Raw genomic sequence first — 14,612 nt, 5'->3', positions numbered from 1 at the left:
GTTTAGAACACAGCTACTGATCATGATAGAGCATTTGCATTAGTTAAAAAACACTGTAAGTTCGTTACAACAATAATAATAATAATAATGATTATTGTTGTTGTGATAGGCTAAAGGTAATCCGAGACCGTGCTGTACTGGGTTTGCCTGCTACTGAGGATCAGCAACGTGGCAGTATCATTTACGGCGGAAGATACGCCTGTCTGTCTCCTGGGGACTTTTCCATGAAAAACTTTGACAAAACTTGCTAATGACTTTCAGTTAATTGCAATTAGGGAATTTTCCATGGAGCCTTCCACAGCAATTAAACCAATAAAGACAACTTCAACGATTGTGGTATTTGTGGGGAAAACAAGCTCTCCGATTATGCAAATCTCAAGGAAACTCTCTTCCGCCTAATTGACAAAGGTGGGATCCCTTTGAAGGTATGCCTTCATTTCCATAGCAATGTCGTCCCATGTGGAGGGGGTTCTACCTCGCAGGCTCGGGAAATGAATTTTAAACAGGTGCAGCTTTTCGGTATCATTTTTAATGATATGCTTGGGAGGAAATGTGGTCGGAACGTTTCCCTTCCAGTATGTTTTAATAGCATGTTTTCACGCTTCATTTTGTTTGCATGCACTTGTGAAACCAGTTCATGAAAACCTCCTTTTTTAGTGGTTTTTCAGAGATATTTTTTGGTGCTGGAACAGTAATTGTGTCCAGTACAGTGTCCTTCCCCAGTATGACTCATCGTAATGACGCTTCATGAAACATGAAGCATTTTCAGAGCCCACTAGTTTGCACTCTCTGCTCTAACATCTTTGGATCTGAAGAAAGATTTCAATGAAATCACGCACCGTTTTGTGATAGCTCTGAAAAACAGGACACTGTTTCATGAAGCCTCACCAGTCCATCACTGCGTACAGTGCCTCCCTAGTCATACACACATTCCTCATCTCCCCAGCCATGAACCTCATTCTCCTGCTCCATCTCTTTGTCAAAATGAACTCATGTTTGAGGTGAGGATTTTCTGAAATGTTAACGCAAATGATAGTTGATTCTGATTCTGATTCTGATAGTTGATGAGGTTTCACGAAACAGTGTCCTCATGTTCAGAAGCCTCTGGATGGCACTGCCCGCTCTACTGTACAGTAATCATTGAACACATGTTTTTCAAAAGACCTCTCATGGAGAACAAGCTAGTGAGCTGTGCAGAGTAGGTTTCACCAAACCGCACTAGCGCCTCAATAGTTAGCTGTTGTTACTTGGCCCCTGAATAAAGACGTGTTCATCACTGTCTCTATTTTCTGGTAAGATGAATGAATAAATCATTGTAGTGAAACGTGTGTTGTGTTTGGTAATGTGGGAATATCTAGTGTTGGAGTGGCTCATGATATGGAGGGAAAACTCCATTTGCCCTGTAGCTGTGCAGATGCTCAGGGCTGGCTCAGCTGTGACTCAGCCTGAGAGAGGCAGCCGGTCCAGGTGCTAGAATTTCATCCTCCATATTCACACACCATATTCCCCCTAAACAGATGTATCCCCTGGGGACAGCGGCGTCACCCCCACCATCCACTCCTCTCCTTTCCAATCCAGCCCACTCGTGCCAGTTCTCCCCGAGCTAAGAACTGAACAAAACAACAGCAGCGTCGACCCTTAAGGACTGAGAGCCAAGGTGAAGAGGCAGGCTTCCACAGGTAGGGAGCTGCTTACTGAATGTCGGATCTGAAAGTAACCACCTTTACGGGACATCAAAAGTTGTCACTTGTCAAGGCTTCGGTGCACTTTTAGCAAGAATGGTAAAAGAGCAGAGCTTTTCCAAGTGGGCATGGGCAGTTCCACAGAAGTGCCTCTTTGTGTTTCGCTCATTGTGCATGTCCCGGTGTCTTTTTCTCTGTCACTTTGTATTCTGTAAAGTTTCATTCATTCATCTTCCACGATTCAACCGGGTGACGAGGGTATCAGTGAGTCTGAGACATCCCTGAGCTGCCCACTTGATTCCTTTCAGCCAAACGTGCCTGGAAAGCCTCCAAAGTATGAACTCTATAAATGTGCTTCTTTCCATGTCGGCGAGGCTTTTCAAGTCATTACACCTTCAATTCAAAGCCCAATCTGTCCACCAACTAGTAAACAAGACGCCAGGCTGCATCTCATTGACGGGAGTCGAGTGTTGGACGACTGAATCAGAGATCAGGAAACAAACAACACGGGGAGTCAGTTTAATGAAACAAGCGATAGGCTTCATGAAACACTCTCCTTTTTCTCCCAGAGCTCAGCAGGTGGCGCCCTTAAAAACAATGTGAGGTTTCAGTGAAATGGTTTTTCAAATCCAATAATTCTATTGAGACCATCAAGTGGTCTGTTGAAAGTGCTTTCTTCGAGGCACCAAACAGATTTTTGAGTCTCTTTATTATGTGCAAACTGTTAACAAGTGACCTTATTCTTCTGCAAAGATGATCAAATATTGTCTCCTCTCAGTCTACTAAACATCTCTATTGAACCATTTGGTGACACGTCATGGAAAGGTCTCATCTATATACAGCTTTGCAGTTACGAATGTTATGATGCAGTAATGTCATGTTATGAACATTCATAATCATGTATGGTAACTCATGACAACGAGACCTTCAACCTGATCATACTTGTTTCAACTTGTCATATATGATGATGACTCAACTCTATGGAGCCGTTGGTGTCTCGTGGCTGTGGTCATCACCCACCAGAGTCACACATTATCTTTAGGGATTCTCCCATCAGGATTTGTGCTGCCCATCACATGGATTGACCATGAATTTGTCATCAAAATGATGAGACCTTCTGTGTACAAGGTTTTAAAAACGGCCGTCAGCCTTGTTGTTATTTTATTTATTTATTTATTTGTTTTTGTCAGCACTTTATTCCAGAACACTTTCCTAGTTGGTGGGCACTGACCATGGCAATAAATTAAATTCTGACTCTGATTCAGACACATTTTCACACACCACCGATCCTGCTGATATCGGCCAATCATGATCATGGTGGCCGATAAATCAGAGCATCCCGAATTATCTCCGTTCACAAATGTTTTTTTTTTTTTTATTGAATGTATTAGGGTAATATTGTGCGATTAAAAGTGAAAACTCACTGAATCGCGCTGAATGGTTTCAGGTCAAACTAAACCGATGTGTTAACCAAAGCAGAGCACACAATGCTGTCCGTCGTGCTGGATGAAAAAGACTTGTTTCACTTCCTGCCTGGGGCCAATTCCAAAGGAAGTGGGAGTTCATCATGACATCAGCCATCATGTCTGGCTGCCGAGCCCATTAGGCGTTTTAGCGCTGGTCGTGGTTAATTGCATGGGCAAAAATGAGAGCAGAGGGGAGCTGCGGGGAGGAATGACAGATGTGGCAGGAGTGCAGTGGAGGTGGGAGGTAATAAAATTTTGCAGGAAGCTGGTGAGTGTCAGACATTAAGAGGGGACTGTGGGAGTTTTCCATGCTAATAAAAGCATTAATGTGGACGCTAACTCACAAGCCTTTCCACTAAAAGTCTTCATTCACTGTACTCCATCATCGCAACCTTTTTCTGTTCCGCTCGCCAAGGCACTTCTGAGGACACAAATGCAAATGGCTGCCAATCTGGCAATGTATTAATCCTCAGTTAAAGCGACTGAAGCATGATGAGTGACCCGTCTTTAAAAAGTTGTGTCCTGACAACTTTGTTTCCTCCCAAGTTCAATCGCTCTTCTGTCCACCACGTGCCACAGTCAGCGCTGCCGGACACACTTTTCCGCGTGAGGGTTTTTCATGGAGCCTTCGGCGCTTGACTCTGCGTGATGTGTAAAGGGACGTGCGCGCGCATCCGTCCGCCTCGCATCAATATGCAAGACTGGTGATTCATTAAGAGTAGTCATGGCGGAGCGATGGACCCACATGAAGAGAGGAGTGATGGAAGTTCCTGCAAAATCAACACGATGACGATGTGGGTCGGCCATGATGGTGGCGAGCGGCTTTTGATTGCTTTCTTCAAAGCGATTAGCAGATGGTGTTTCTGGAGCAATCTTGAAACTTAGCTCTTCGATTATTTGCGTGTTTTTTCTCCCCCTCCAGACTGTTATCGGTTGGTTGAAAGCCTTTCTTCCCCCTCTCCGGGTGGCAGAGACCAGCTGTTCGAGTGTGTGACGCGTGTCAGTCTTCAGGAGCGGCAGCTGACTGAGGCGGATCGGAAACCTGTTCCGGGTCATCGTTCTACCGTCGGCAGCGTGGCCACTTCTCAACAGCAGCTGGCCAAGCAGATCACGTGCAGTCGCAGACTGAACTGAGCAAAAATAGCCCTTCCGTGAAATGCTAATGCTTTATGCTAACATAAAGAAACTTTCCATTAAATAATCAAATCTTCAAACTTTTCTTTGTTGCGTTGACTGTTCAGTCATATCTTTCCATAATCATTGTGCATATTTTTCTAGACGACACGCTTCGGGGTTTATCCAAAGGCTTGTTAACATGATTTTCCCTCCAGAAGGAACTCTCCTCCCATGGCCACGCCTCCCTCGCTGCCACTGAGTATTTCATATGCATCAACATATTCAATGCCCAAAGAAAATGACAAGAGTCAACAGGAGTTCTGTTACATAACCTATTCTTTGCACTCACTCCCCCTCACACGCGCGACGCTGATAAGGTAAGCGAGTGGAAAAAAACAAAAATTGAATTGAAATGGAATTTCAATTGGAGTTAAAGTATACACTATTAGAGCTCGGTAGGTGGCGCAGTTCATGTAAAAATAAGGTAAGATCTCATTGATATGGTTGTTCAAATCCAATGATTCTTGAGCAGAGAGCGACATCTAGTGGGCTCTGAAAGTGGGACACTGTTTCATGAAGCCTCATCAGCCCGTCACTACTGTACATACATCTTTTACATGCATGTGGACCCAAAATAACAACCCAAGTGGTAAAGTGAGTTTGGAGTTCATGGGACCTGAGGAAAGACTGACACACGTCATTACGACCTTCTGATAATGCCTCCCATTAAATCCTCGATTTGGTCACGTTCCACGCTTCTCAATAACTCACTACTGTTTACTGAGTGAGCAAAGGAGACCAGCTGAAACTACCACCAAAAACAAATCCTCACCAATTGCGAATCTGCATGTTCTTTATTAATTAGTCTCAACAAATGGTATTCATTTTCCTCCCACGTGGCTCAGCTTGTTTGCAATGCAAACACCGAGCCGCTCCCCAGAGCTGCAGTCGATGTTTGAAAGCATTTCCTCTATTTGGGTCAATACTCAGCAGATATAGTGCTGGACAAAAATATTTCTGGGTTGTTTATTTAGCACTGCAATGTGATCACTATTAGATTCCATTCCAGGCGAGCAAACTTCACCAACGGCTCGGCTACACCAGCAACTCATACATTCCGAGCTAATGGACTGAAGTCAAAGACAGAGTCAGCACTTTATTCTCTTATCTGTGTCTGCAAAATATCCCTCTATTTTTTGCAACATTCTATTAACATGCTTTATTTAAATGCTAATTTGTTGAAGTTCCTGGTGATGTGGACGTGAACGCCGAGCCAGAAAGCGATAAACGTCCTCCTCGACAAAGGATTGAAATGTAGTGTAATGGATTCATACGATTTGCGAGGTGTTGTATACAGGGCTTGGACAAAATAATGGAAACACCTTAAAGCTGTTTTAGCATTCAGGTGTTTCCATGATTTTGTCCAAGCCCTGTAAACATGTTTTTCTCGTCATATATGATTCAAATCCCAAATATCGTACCAAAAGTCATATATAAATAAAAAAAAAAAAATAAACAAACATTACATTTATTTGGAGATCGACGGCAAGGAAAGCACCTCCAGCTGGAAACCATGTTTACTAACACAAATGCACTCACATGACGCTCCCTTCCTGAGTCCCAGGGCTGAAAATAGATGACGAAGAGATCAAAGAGACTTTCACATGGATTATCATGTAACTCCTTCGGGTTTTGGAAGGACAGAGGTGGCGATAAAGTGCAGCAGCAGCCATCACTGGGGTTGTTGCACTTAGACTAATGGCAGCCGTTCTACGCTCCACTTGCAATACACCAGATCTGTGTGCTACCAAGTATCAAGGAATTGGTATTTAACACACTGTACGTTGAAAGCTGTGAAGTCAAGAGATGGAAGAGGACAGAAATTGATATTAAGGAGAGAGCTGTCTTATTACAGAGCTGGAGCTTTTCCTTCTTATCGATGCACAAAACGGTCTACAATGAAGCAACAAACATTAACGGTCAGTTTTGTGGAGTGCTTTTCATTTCTCTGTGCTCCGGACCTGACTGTAGTAAGTCGTTTTTGGAGGGGACAAAGGTGTTTTCAATGAAAAATAGCCGAATAAATAAATACACATTTCTTGCAGGAATTGTCTATGTTTTTCAGATTTTTTTCGTTTTGAAAAAAATAACTATTTTTCTTATCCATAGTTTTGCCCTGCAAGTTGGAGGTTCCTGCAGGATTTCCAATGAAAACTCATAATAAATAAAAAGCTGGATTGAAAATAAACAAAAAACACAAACGTAAAAAAAAGTAGTTACCACCAAATGACTAAAGTGTTCAATTTAAATTAATTTTATTGATTCATGTATTTATCATTTTTAAAGTAGACACAACATGCTTCCTCCGGTTGATAACTGAACGTCAGTATTTCAGGTGTGACAAACGTTGGTTTGGTGGCTGCCTGTAACTCTTTGGCCGATATCCCTGCATCTTGTTGTCACTGAAACAGGCGTAATGTTGCTGTTTCTCGGCGCGATGATAGTTTGAAAGAGAGAAAAGTCCTGCGAGCGGCAGGTGAACCGTGGCGTGGGGGGCGTGTGATGCCAGGGAAAGAAAGCCTCTGCTGCTACTGTTTAAACCTGACTGTGGGGAGAGTTTGTGATCAGAAGGTTCAGTGGGAGAGATTTTAGAAATGCGAATTAGAACTCAGCGCGGCTCATCTGTCAGGGTTAAACGACACACTGGTAAGTGAGAACGATGCTGTGATGAGCCTTTATCGCCGCCACATCATTATACATGTGGACAGATCAGTGTTCATGTGGGCAGATTTCTCTCGCTGACTGTATCATGAGAAGAAGAAGAAGAAAAAGAGAAAAAAAACGATGAGGACAAATTGAAAGTGTTGGACGCAGCATAACAACAGCTCAATCATTTGCAGGCAGGAACTTGAATGGGTGAGATCCTGCGGTGGCTGCACTCAACACGGCTCTCTCTCGCAGTGCAGCGTTGAGAGGAAATAATAGCTCCCTGCGAAGGCATTTTTCAACTGTAATAATCATATTTAACTTGGCTGAAGCTCCAGCGCCAATCCTTCGGCTCGGAGCTTCAAACTGTGCAAACAAGTCCTGCTCAACGTTAAAGTTAAAAAGAGAACAAAAACACATTTGCCACGCTGGACTTGATTTATCTTGGAGAGGAGTTGAACAAAGCGTCTTTGAAGAGATTAATGAGGTGAATGGAAGGAGCGCGGGGGAGGAAGGAGCCGTCAGGTAGAGCTGCAACGCCAAAATGGGATGCGCCCAAAATGGGATGCGCTTTGATAATTCCTGGAGAAGGGAAATGACGCCTCACTAATCCATCACCCCGCCTACATGCCGCGTGGAAGCCAACCCTCATGTTCCAAACAAATCTTGTTTAGAAGTTAATGAGGATTTATGAGGGTCTTTAGCGTGAACCTTGATGACTGTTCAAATATGGGGTTTTATTTCTAACCTCACTCTCGCAGGGCAGACATCTCTGTCACTATTGCATCACTCTATTGTCGTAGCAGTGGTCTGAATTCGCCGACAGAAAGGAGGAGGTCATGTGTTCTTTTTCTCCCAGTTCCCACATTGGACGTACTCACTGTAACAGGTTGAAAGATTGTAGAAATCCAAATATGTTAGAGAGAGTGCCATCTAGTGAGCTGAGAAAATGAGGACACTCTTTTATGAAGCTTCATCAGCACATCACTATCATCTCAGCCCATGAGGCTTCGTGAAACTCATTTTCTTGGCCCACTCACAACTGGATGCGAATGTGAGACTCCATTTTCATTTTTTCTAGTATTTTTTCTCTTATAGTTTCAGCGACTGTTTATGATATCGTTGTGAGTTTCACTCTATACCAAACCCAAGACATACAAACCAACGGAAATTGGATAAAATGTGTGTGAAATGTGTGTCGGGCCGATGAGGCTTCATGAAACCCCATTTCCAAAGCCCACTAGATGGCACTCTCTGCTCTTCGGAGTCGAACAACAATTTCAATGGAACCTCAACTCACTATTAGAGCAATAGCGCCACCTACTGAGCTCTGAAAATAAAGGCACTGTTTCATGAAGCCTCATCAGTCATCGCCTATGTTACGTTAAGCTATACTAAACCATTAAACAATTCTCCATCCACAAGCACTACAAAAACTTATGTGTCAAATACATAGTGGATATTTTAACACATATTTTTACATATAACATTGACATTTAATGTATGACTCTAGCTATTTCATCCACAGAAGCACTCAGAGAGTGTCGACACCCACACAGACGCTTGTTTACACTGCATTCATTTTGCCTTTAAAATTCGATACCACAGTGAAGTTATGATTTGGGCAGCAGGTGGAAATCATATTACCACATCATATTAAGATTCTAACAAGACACATTTACCATAATAAAAATTGTTACTTTGTGATAACTTCTTTTCTTAATGTGCTGCCAGCTTGATGACCACTGCGGCGAGTGTCTGTCACTTCTGTTTGAGTGAGAGTAGGGAGTGGTTCACTTACGCTGGATGTCAATGGTGACGCTGGTCTCTTTTCCATTGGGCACTGCCTTGTTTGATGCCTTGCAGATGATCTGTTGACCAGTCTCAATGTTGGAAGGCGAGAGAAAGAGTGTGCTCACGGTGCTTTCTCTCATTCCGTCCCTGAGTAAGGTCTGGGTGGGAAAAAAAGAATACATGGAAATCAGAATGTAACGGGATCTTTGGCTAAACCTATAGTCAAGACGCTACGTACTCAGATGCAGTAGAGTGCAAGTTACAGCAGTGGAGGGGAGGGAATGTTCTGTTACATAATGCCACGAGAGACCAAAAAAAAATTCTAAACGTGTAAAACTTGTCCCCAGGGAAACCAGGAGCAAACCCTCTTGCCTCTAGATAAAGTCCAAGGTCTGCTGACATGAAAGGAAAAATAAAAATAAATGTGTTTGCGAGCCTCTTTTGTGAGCAGGAGAGCTGTGCTCCAGTGCATGGCTTGTCATACTCCACAAAGAAAATCAATCTTCTTTTCAGTGCTCATCCTCTGAGCCCTCCATCGTGGAAAACATCAGGAATCGCTCGGTGGAACTCTTCCTTTCACTGGAAAACTCAGGGGACGGTTCTGCATGTCTGCGCTAACCAGTGCGGAACTGATCAGCAACTAGAACAAATTGTATGGGCAACGGGGCATTTTGTGGTCAACCACGACGTCGAGATACATTTCCATGCGAAGGAAGACTTGCGCTTGTCCTACTTTACGGGGACGGGAGCAAGTTATTAACATACAGCTGTTGGTGTCACAAAATTCTTCTGGAAGGACTCAAACAAGGGGAAACTGTGCATTCAATGCTGTCCAACAAAGGCTGCGTTTTCCTTAATGATTCCTGTGAATGACAGATAAATATTTGCACTACAATTGTATTTGGGAGTTCAGATTATTGAGTTTTGGCTTCGAGTATACTATATAACCTGGCGTCATATTTAATTCACATATAGTCACTTGACACTTCATTCACAAGAGTGGTTCCGGCGGAGCATCCGGGACACATGTTCACAGGTTTGGAAAGCCCATTTGCATGTTAGGATCATGCGATGAAATTCATCACGTAGTGTGAGTCACTTCTGAGGCTGAACGCGTCGGCTGTCAGACCTGGGATATGTCAATGTAATTTACTCTCTGACACCAGCAGGATTGTTTCCGCCATCTCTCTGAACCTGCCTGAAGTCATTAATCTTGGAGCAGAAGTTAGCAGGCTGCCGCAGTGAACTCTAAACCACAATACAATAGAAGGAAATCTCCTCTTCCTTGTGCCTTGAAACAGCATTCGACCATGTATATATACATATATACATCACTTCATTCTTGAGTTATTTTGAAATAGTGAGGACCTTTTCTTTTGAAGTAAGAAATACATATGCGTGCCTATAAGTCCAGTACAGTAGACTTCTGCTTTCATATTCTGTATTCAGTTTGGCCTCTGTCTTGGCCTTTGTTTGTTTTGACTACAAAACCAGTTTCTGCCGTTTCACTTCATAGCTATATATCATTTCACAGAAAAAAGACCTCACGAATAGAGATGGGATCATGTAGTGATGGGTCGATGAGGCATCATGAAACAGTGCGCTTATTGTCAGAGCTCAGTAGGTGGCGCTCTCTGTTTTACAGTGGTGTGAGGTTTCTTTGAAAAGATTGTACAAATCCAAATATGTTAGAGAGAGTGCCATCTCGTGAGCTGAGAAAATGAGGACACTCTTTTATGAAGCTTCATCAGCACATCGCTATCATCTCAGCCCATGAGGCTTCGTGAAACTCATTTTCTTAGCCCACTAGAGGGCCTTCAGTGAAACCTCCAATTGTTTTCTACGCCAAGGGCGCCACATATTGAACCCTAATAGTGAGAACACTGTTTCATGAAGCTTCATCAGCACATCACTTCTCACAACTGGATGCGAATGTGAGGCTCCATTTTCTCATCTTCCATTGCAACAACATTGTTTCAAACGCCATAAGCATTTCCACCCCAAGTTATGAACGCTAGCATTTTACTTTGAAGCGAGTCAATATCATTTCATCGGTTTCAACGCAGACGTGCGCGCTCTCCAATTTTCCTTTCATTATCAGAGTTTATGTTGAGGAGGATTAATGAGGATTTCCAGTGGGCGCTTCAATTATTTCCCAAATGTAAGTGACCCGGAGTGACTCGACAGGCGGCTGCGGACGCCTCGGTCGGGTTTGTGATGGAGAGCAAAGAAGCCTGCCAGGGATTATTCACAATTGACAGACTAAGCAAAAACGAATAATTCATATTTCATTAATATTCTGCAAGCACATGCCCACACATCTTTGCTTTAGCCAGATATGAAATTTAGCAAGTGCCGCACATTGTGTCTTTTTTCTATCCGCAATTAAAAGCTAATTGGATGCAAAAGTGGAATTCCATTTTCACCATTTCCTCTGCCACGGCAACAGAGGTTAAACAGACTGCTCTGGCTTCATTTGAATACATATTCAAGTCAGAAGGATCACTTGAGAGCTTCTTCATGGAAGGTAATTGAAGTGATCCGCAGTTTAGTGCGGGATATTAATGGCGCCCAAAATCTCAGGCACAATGACTCGTGGACAAAATCCTGCCGTAACACGGTGAGGCAAAAGAAAAGCAGCAGCAACTCCGTTTCACTGCAAAGCAGTTAAAAGCACAATCTTTCCACTGCCACGAGCTCATCAAATCATTTGCATTTTTTTTTCATTGTTCCAAAAAACATTGTTAACCGTCTCTTGCAAATGCCTGAGCGACTGTGCTGTTGAATGGTTTTCTGAAAGCATTTTATCATCACAGCCTCTGCTTTCTTGTCATTTGATCATCTATTCTTTTGACACACAGCCATAAATATCGAGAAATGTCTATAGTTCAGTTTCAGGAAACTGTCTTGCAATGACATACCAACGATAAAAGGTAAAATGTAAGAGACATCTGAATGTATTGTCTCCCAGCCACCTTTGGACGCCACATGTGGCAGTTCAAACCTGAAACACTTCAGTCGGCACATTGATGTTTGCCTTAGGCATTTTAGAAGAAGTTTCCTGACACAAACACGAAAGCAAAGAAGATTAACTGCAACAACCAAACAAGGTGAAGCTTGGAAATGCAGTTTAATTAGGTCCAAGCTTTTGGATGAAAGTGCAGGATATTATCCAATATTGGTGTCAAAAAGATTAACATAAAAAACCTGGGACGGACGCCAGAAGTTTGGAAATGAAAGATTTTCCCTCTTTAAATGCTGATAATGGGATTTTAACAATTCACCACTTGACCACGTGTGACTGCTTTACAAGTGAGAGCTGGCTGCGCTCCACTGTAGCAGCAGGAGTCCAACACAACTGTTCCCAGCAGGTGAATCGGCGGCGAAAATGACGTCATGTTCAGGATAAACCACAAAAGACGGCCACCACTGACGCTGTAAATCCCACGGTTAAATAGAACGTTGAGCATCGACAGACACGAATGTCAGAAATAAATTCATGTTCAGGATGAAATGTTCCAGAAAATCCAATAAATCATACCCCTGTTGTAAAGTCGCTGCACAGTGATGGCGACCCAAACCCTAACGCCACAAAAGAACCAGGTGCTGGGATGAGACTGCGCCATGTTAAATGTTTGTTTCAATTGGTTGGACGTGCGGTTGTCCCACGCGAAACAATGCGTAAGCTTGCATTGAAAAACGGCAGGATAACCTCTTAACCTCTTAAAAGAGGAACTGGAGGCTGCATTGCAGGAGGCGGTGGACGGTGAGGCTGTTAAATATGTTGCCACTGGAGGATGGAGCTATGTCATCTTGCTGTCTCATTAGAAATATGTATCGGGTAGTAACAGCAACACTGCCCCCTACGGATTACTGCGTTGTGTGGTTTGTATCCGGAAGCTTAGTAGAAACATGCAGAAATACAGACAAAATGAATGTAGAGCACAGACAGAAGGATCCGCTGTATCCTGAGCCGTACGTTACGTTGAGCATAAATGGGCCTTTTGTCTGGTCTAAGACCTGGACTCCAAGATGTGTGGCTAGATGGAAAGTGGAATGGAGGAAAGAGACCATTGACAGCTAAGTGAGTCGAGGGTCATGCACAGAATTCTTACATTTAACATTTTGTTGCAATGCACAATGGCACAAAAGGGGAGCGAAACTGTTCCAGAAACAGTTGGTGTCAGTGATTCCCAAAGCTAAACCACTTGGGAACCGCAAGAAAGATTGTCACCCACAGGTAATACTATTTTTTTATTTTTTATTTGGTTTCTTTTTGGGTTGGGAGTGTTTCCCATGGAGAGACTGAACGTTCACAATGTTACGATACGATCTGCAGTCATTGTAAAAAGAGCGCCAGATTAAAATCTGGCCACTCTTGATGAAACCATGCGCTCAAAGAACCATTCATATTTCGATTGCTTTCAAAGGTCTGAGGGAAGAGCTCCTGAAATGGTCTCCAGGTCAGAGGCATGATTACATGTGGCACTGTTAGGAATATCATTGGTGTTAATCTTCCACCACATCTGTGAATCTTCGTGGCCCGGGTATAAAAAGACCATCAGTGCGGACCATTATGCTCAGTCTACAACTCTGCAGACCCCCAAAATATAAGTCATCTTCTTTAAATCGAAGCCAAAGGTTATTAATGGCTGTGAAAGGAGGGAGGAAGAGGCTCAGGGACCGGAGAGTCCATCAGCGTTTAGAAGAGAATGTGCTCATATCTGTCGCCTTTTTATGAGGAAGTGAGGATTGGAAGCGTCGTTCTCCACCCACCATTAACAGGCAGCACCTCCAGCAATCGCTTGATTCAAATAAGCCCGCTGCCATACGCTGACATAATCAATGGCATTTATCTGCACTTAGTAAAGAGCTGCTACTAGTGGGAGGAAACTGGGGGACGAAGGAGGAAGAGCGTCTCGTCTTTTATGTCATTGGCTTTCGCTGAATCTGACATGACAGCGTGGCATGTTGAGAATCAAGAGGTAACATCGGCCGAGGTGTCAGTTGTCAACAGGTCCTGGTGCTATTTTGAAAAGGAGCTACTGTGTGAAGACGCAATGTGTTCTTCCATCCATCCATCCATCTGGTGATGGGCCGACGAGGCATCATGAAACAGTGTCCCCAGTTTCAGAGCCCACTAGATGCTTGGGAATCTTTGAATTTGGACCAAACTTTCACCTCATTTGTAAACCAACAGCTCCACCTACAGTACCGAGCTCTGAAAATAAGGACACTGTTTCATGATGCCTCATCGGCCCATCACGACTGTACATCCATCCATCTACCCATTTATGACCCATTTATGCTCCCTTCACGTAGGGAATTGTACCGTCCATTTCAAACAATGTCCCTGTCATTTGCTTCCATGTGTTCTTTACGTTTGCATTGCTGTTCACCAATGTGTCCACCAGGGGGAGCAGCCCAGAGTCAAAAGCTGATGACAACAACAAACTCCAAACCAGCATGGCGACTGTGAAATCTGTATTGATCGTGTAGCTCTTGGGGAGGAAGCGTTGGAGGAGGCGGTGGTCGGTGAGGCCGTTATTATTTATAAACATTTTGCCAATGGAGGACGGAGAATGTCCGCCATCTTTGTGTCTCATGAGAGCTATGTATTGGGTTTCTGGTGGTACTGCGCCGTTCTGTATGCTTTGTTGTGCAGAAATAGAGACAGAAGGCTCCGCTGTGTAACATTGAGCATAAATGGACAATGGACAATCCCTCGTAGGGCGAGGGGGCAGCCACAGGGAGCGAGAGCCAGAAACGCCAGCTCTGACTGGGGGATCGCAACGTGCTCCCAGGACCAGGTCCTGGGTCTCCTCCCAGCTGGCCATTCCTGAAACAC

The 14,612-nt window shown here is 43.7% G+C and overlaps 1 protein-coding gene across 15 annotated transcripts in view; it reads right to left on the bottom strand.

The window, feature by feature from the left end:
* The window catches only part of kirrel3b (kirre like nephrin family adhesion molecule 3b), a 142,584-nt gene that overhangs the window by 27,517 nt on the left and 100,455 nt on the right, over positions 1 to 14,612 (bottom strand). For all 15 annotated transcript variants that reach the window (XM_053873595.1, XM_053873600.1, XM_053873596.1 and 12 more), the window contains exon 6: positions 8,772 to 8,922. In XM_053873595.1, coding sequence (XP_053729570.1) covers positions 8,772 to 8,922 — 151 coding nt within the window. The remainder of the gene's footprint in view (positions 1 to 8,771; positions 8,923 to 14,612) is intronic.

The sequence above is a fragment of the Synchiropus splendidus genome, chromosome 8 (assembly GCF_027744825.2).
Source record: "Synchiropus splendidus isolate RoL2022-P1 chromosome 8, RoL_Sspl_1.0, whole genome shotgun sequence".
In the NCBI taxonomy this organism is placed as follows: domain Eukaryota; kingdom Metazoa; phylum Chordata; class Actinopteri; order Syngnathiformes; family Callionymidae; genus Synchiropus; species Synchiropus splendidus.
This window is presented reverse-complemented; position numbering and strand designations above follow the sequence as displayed.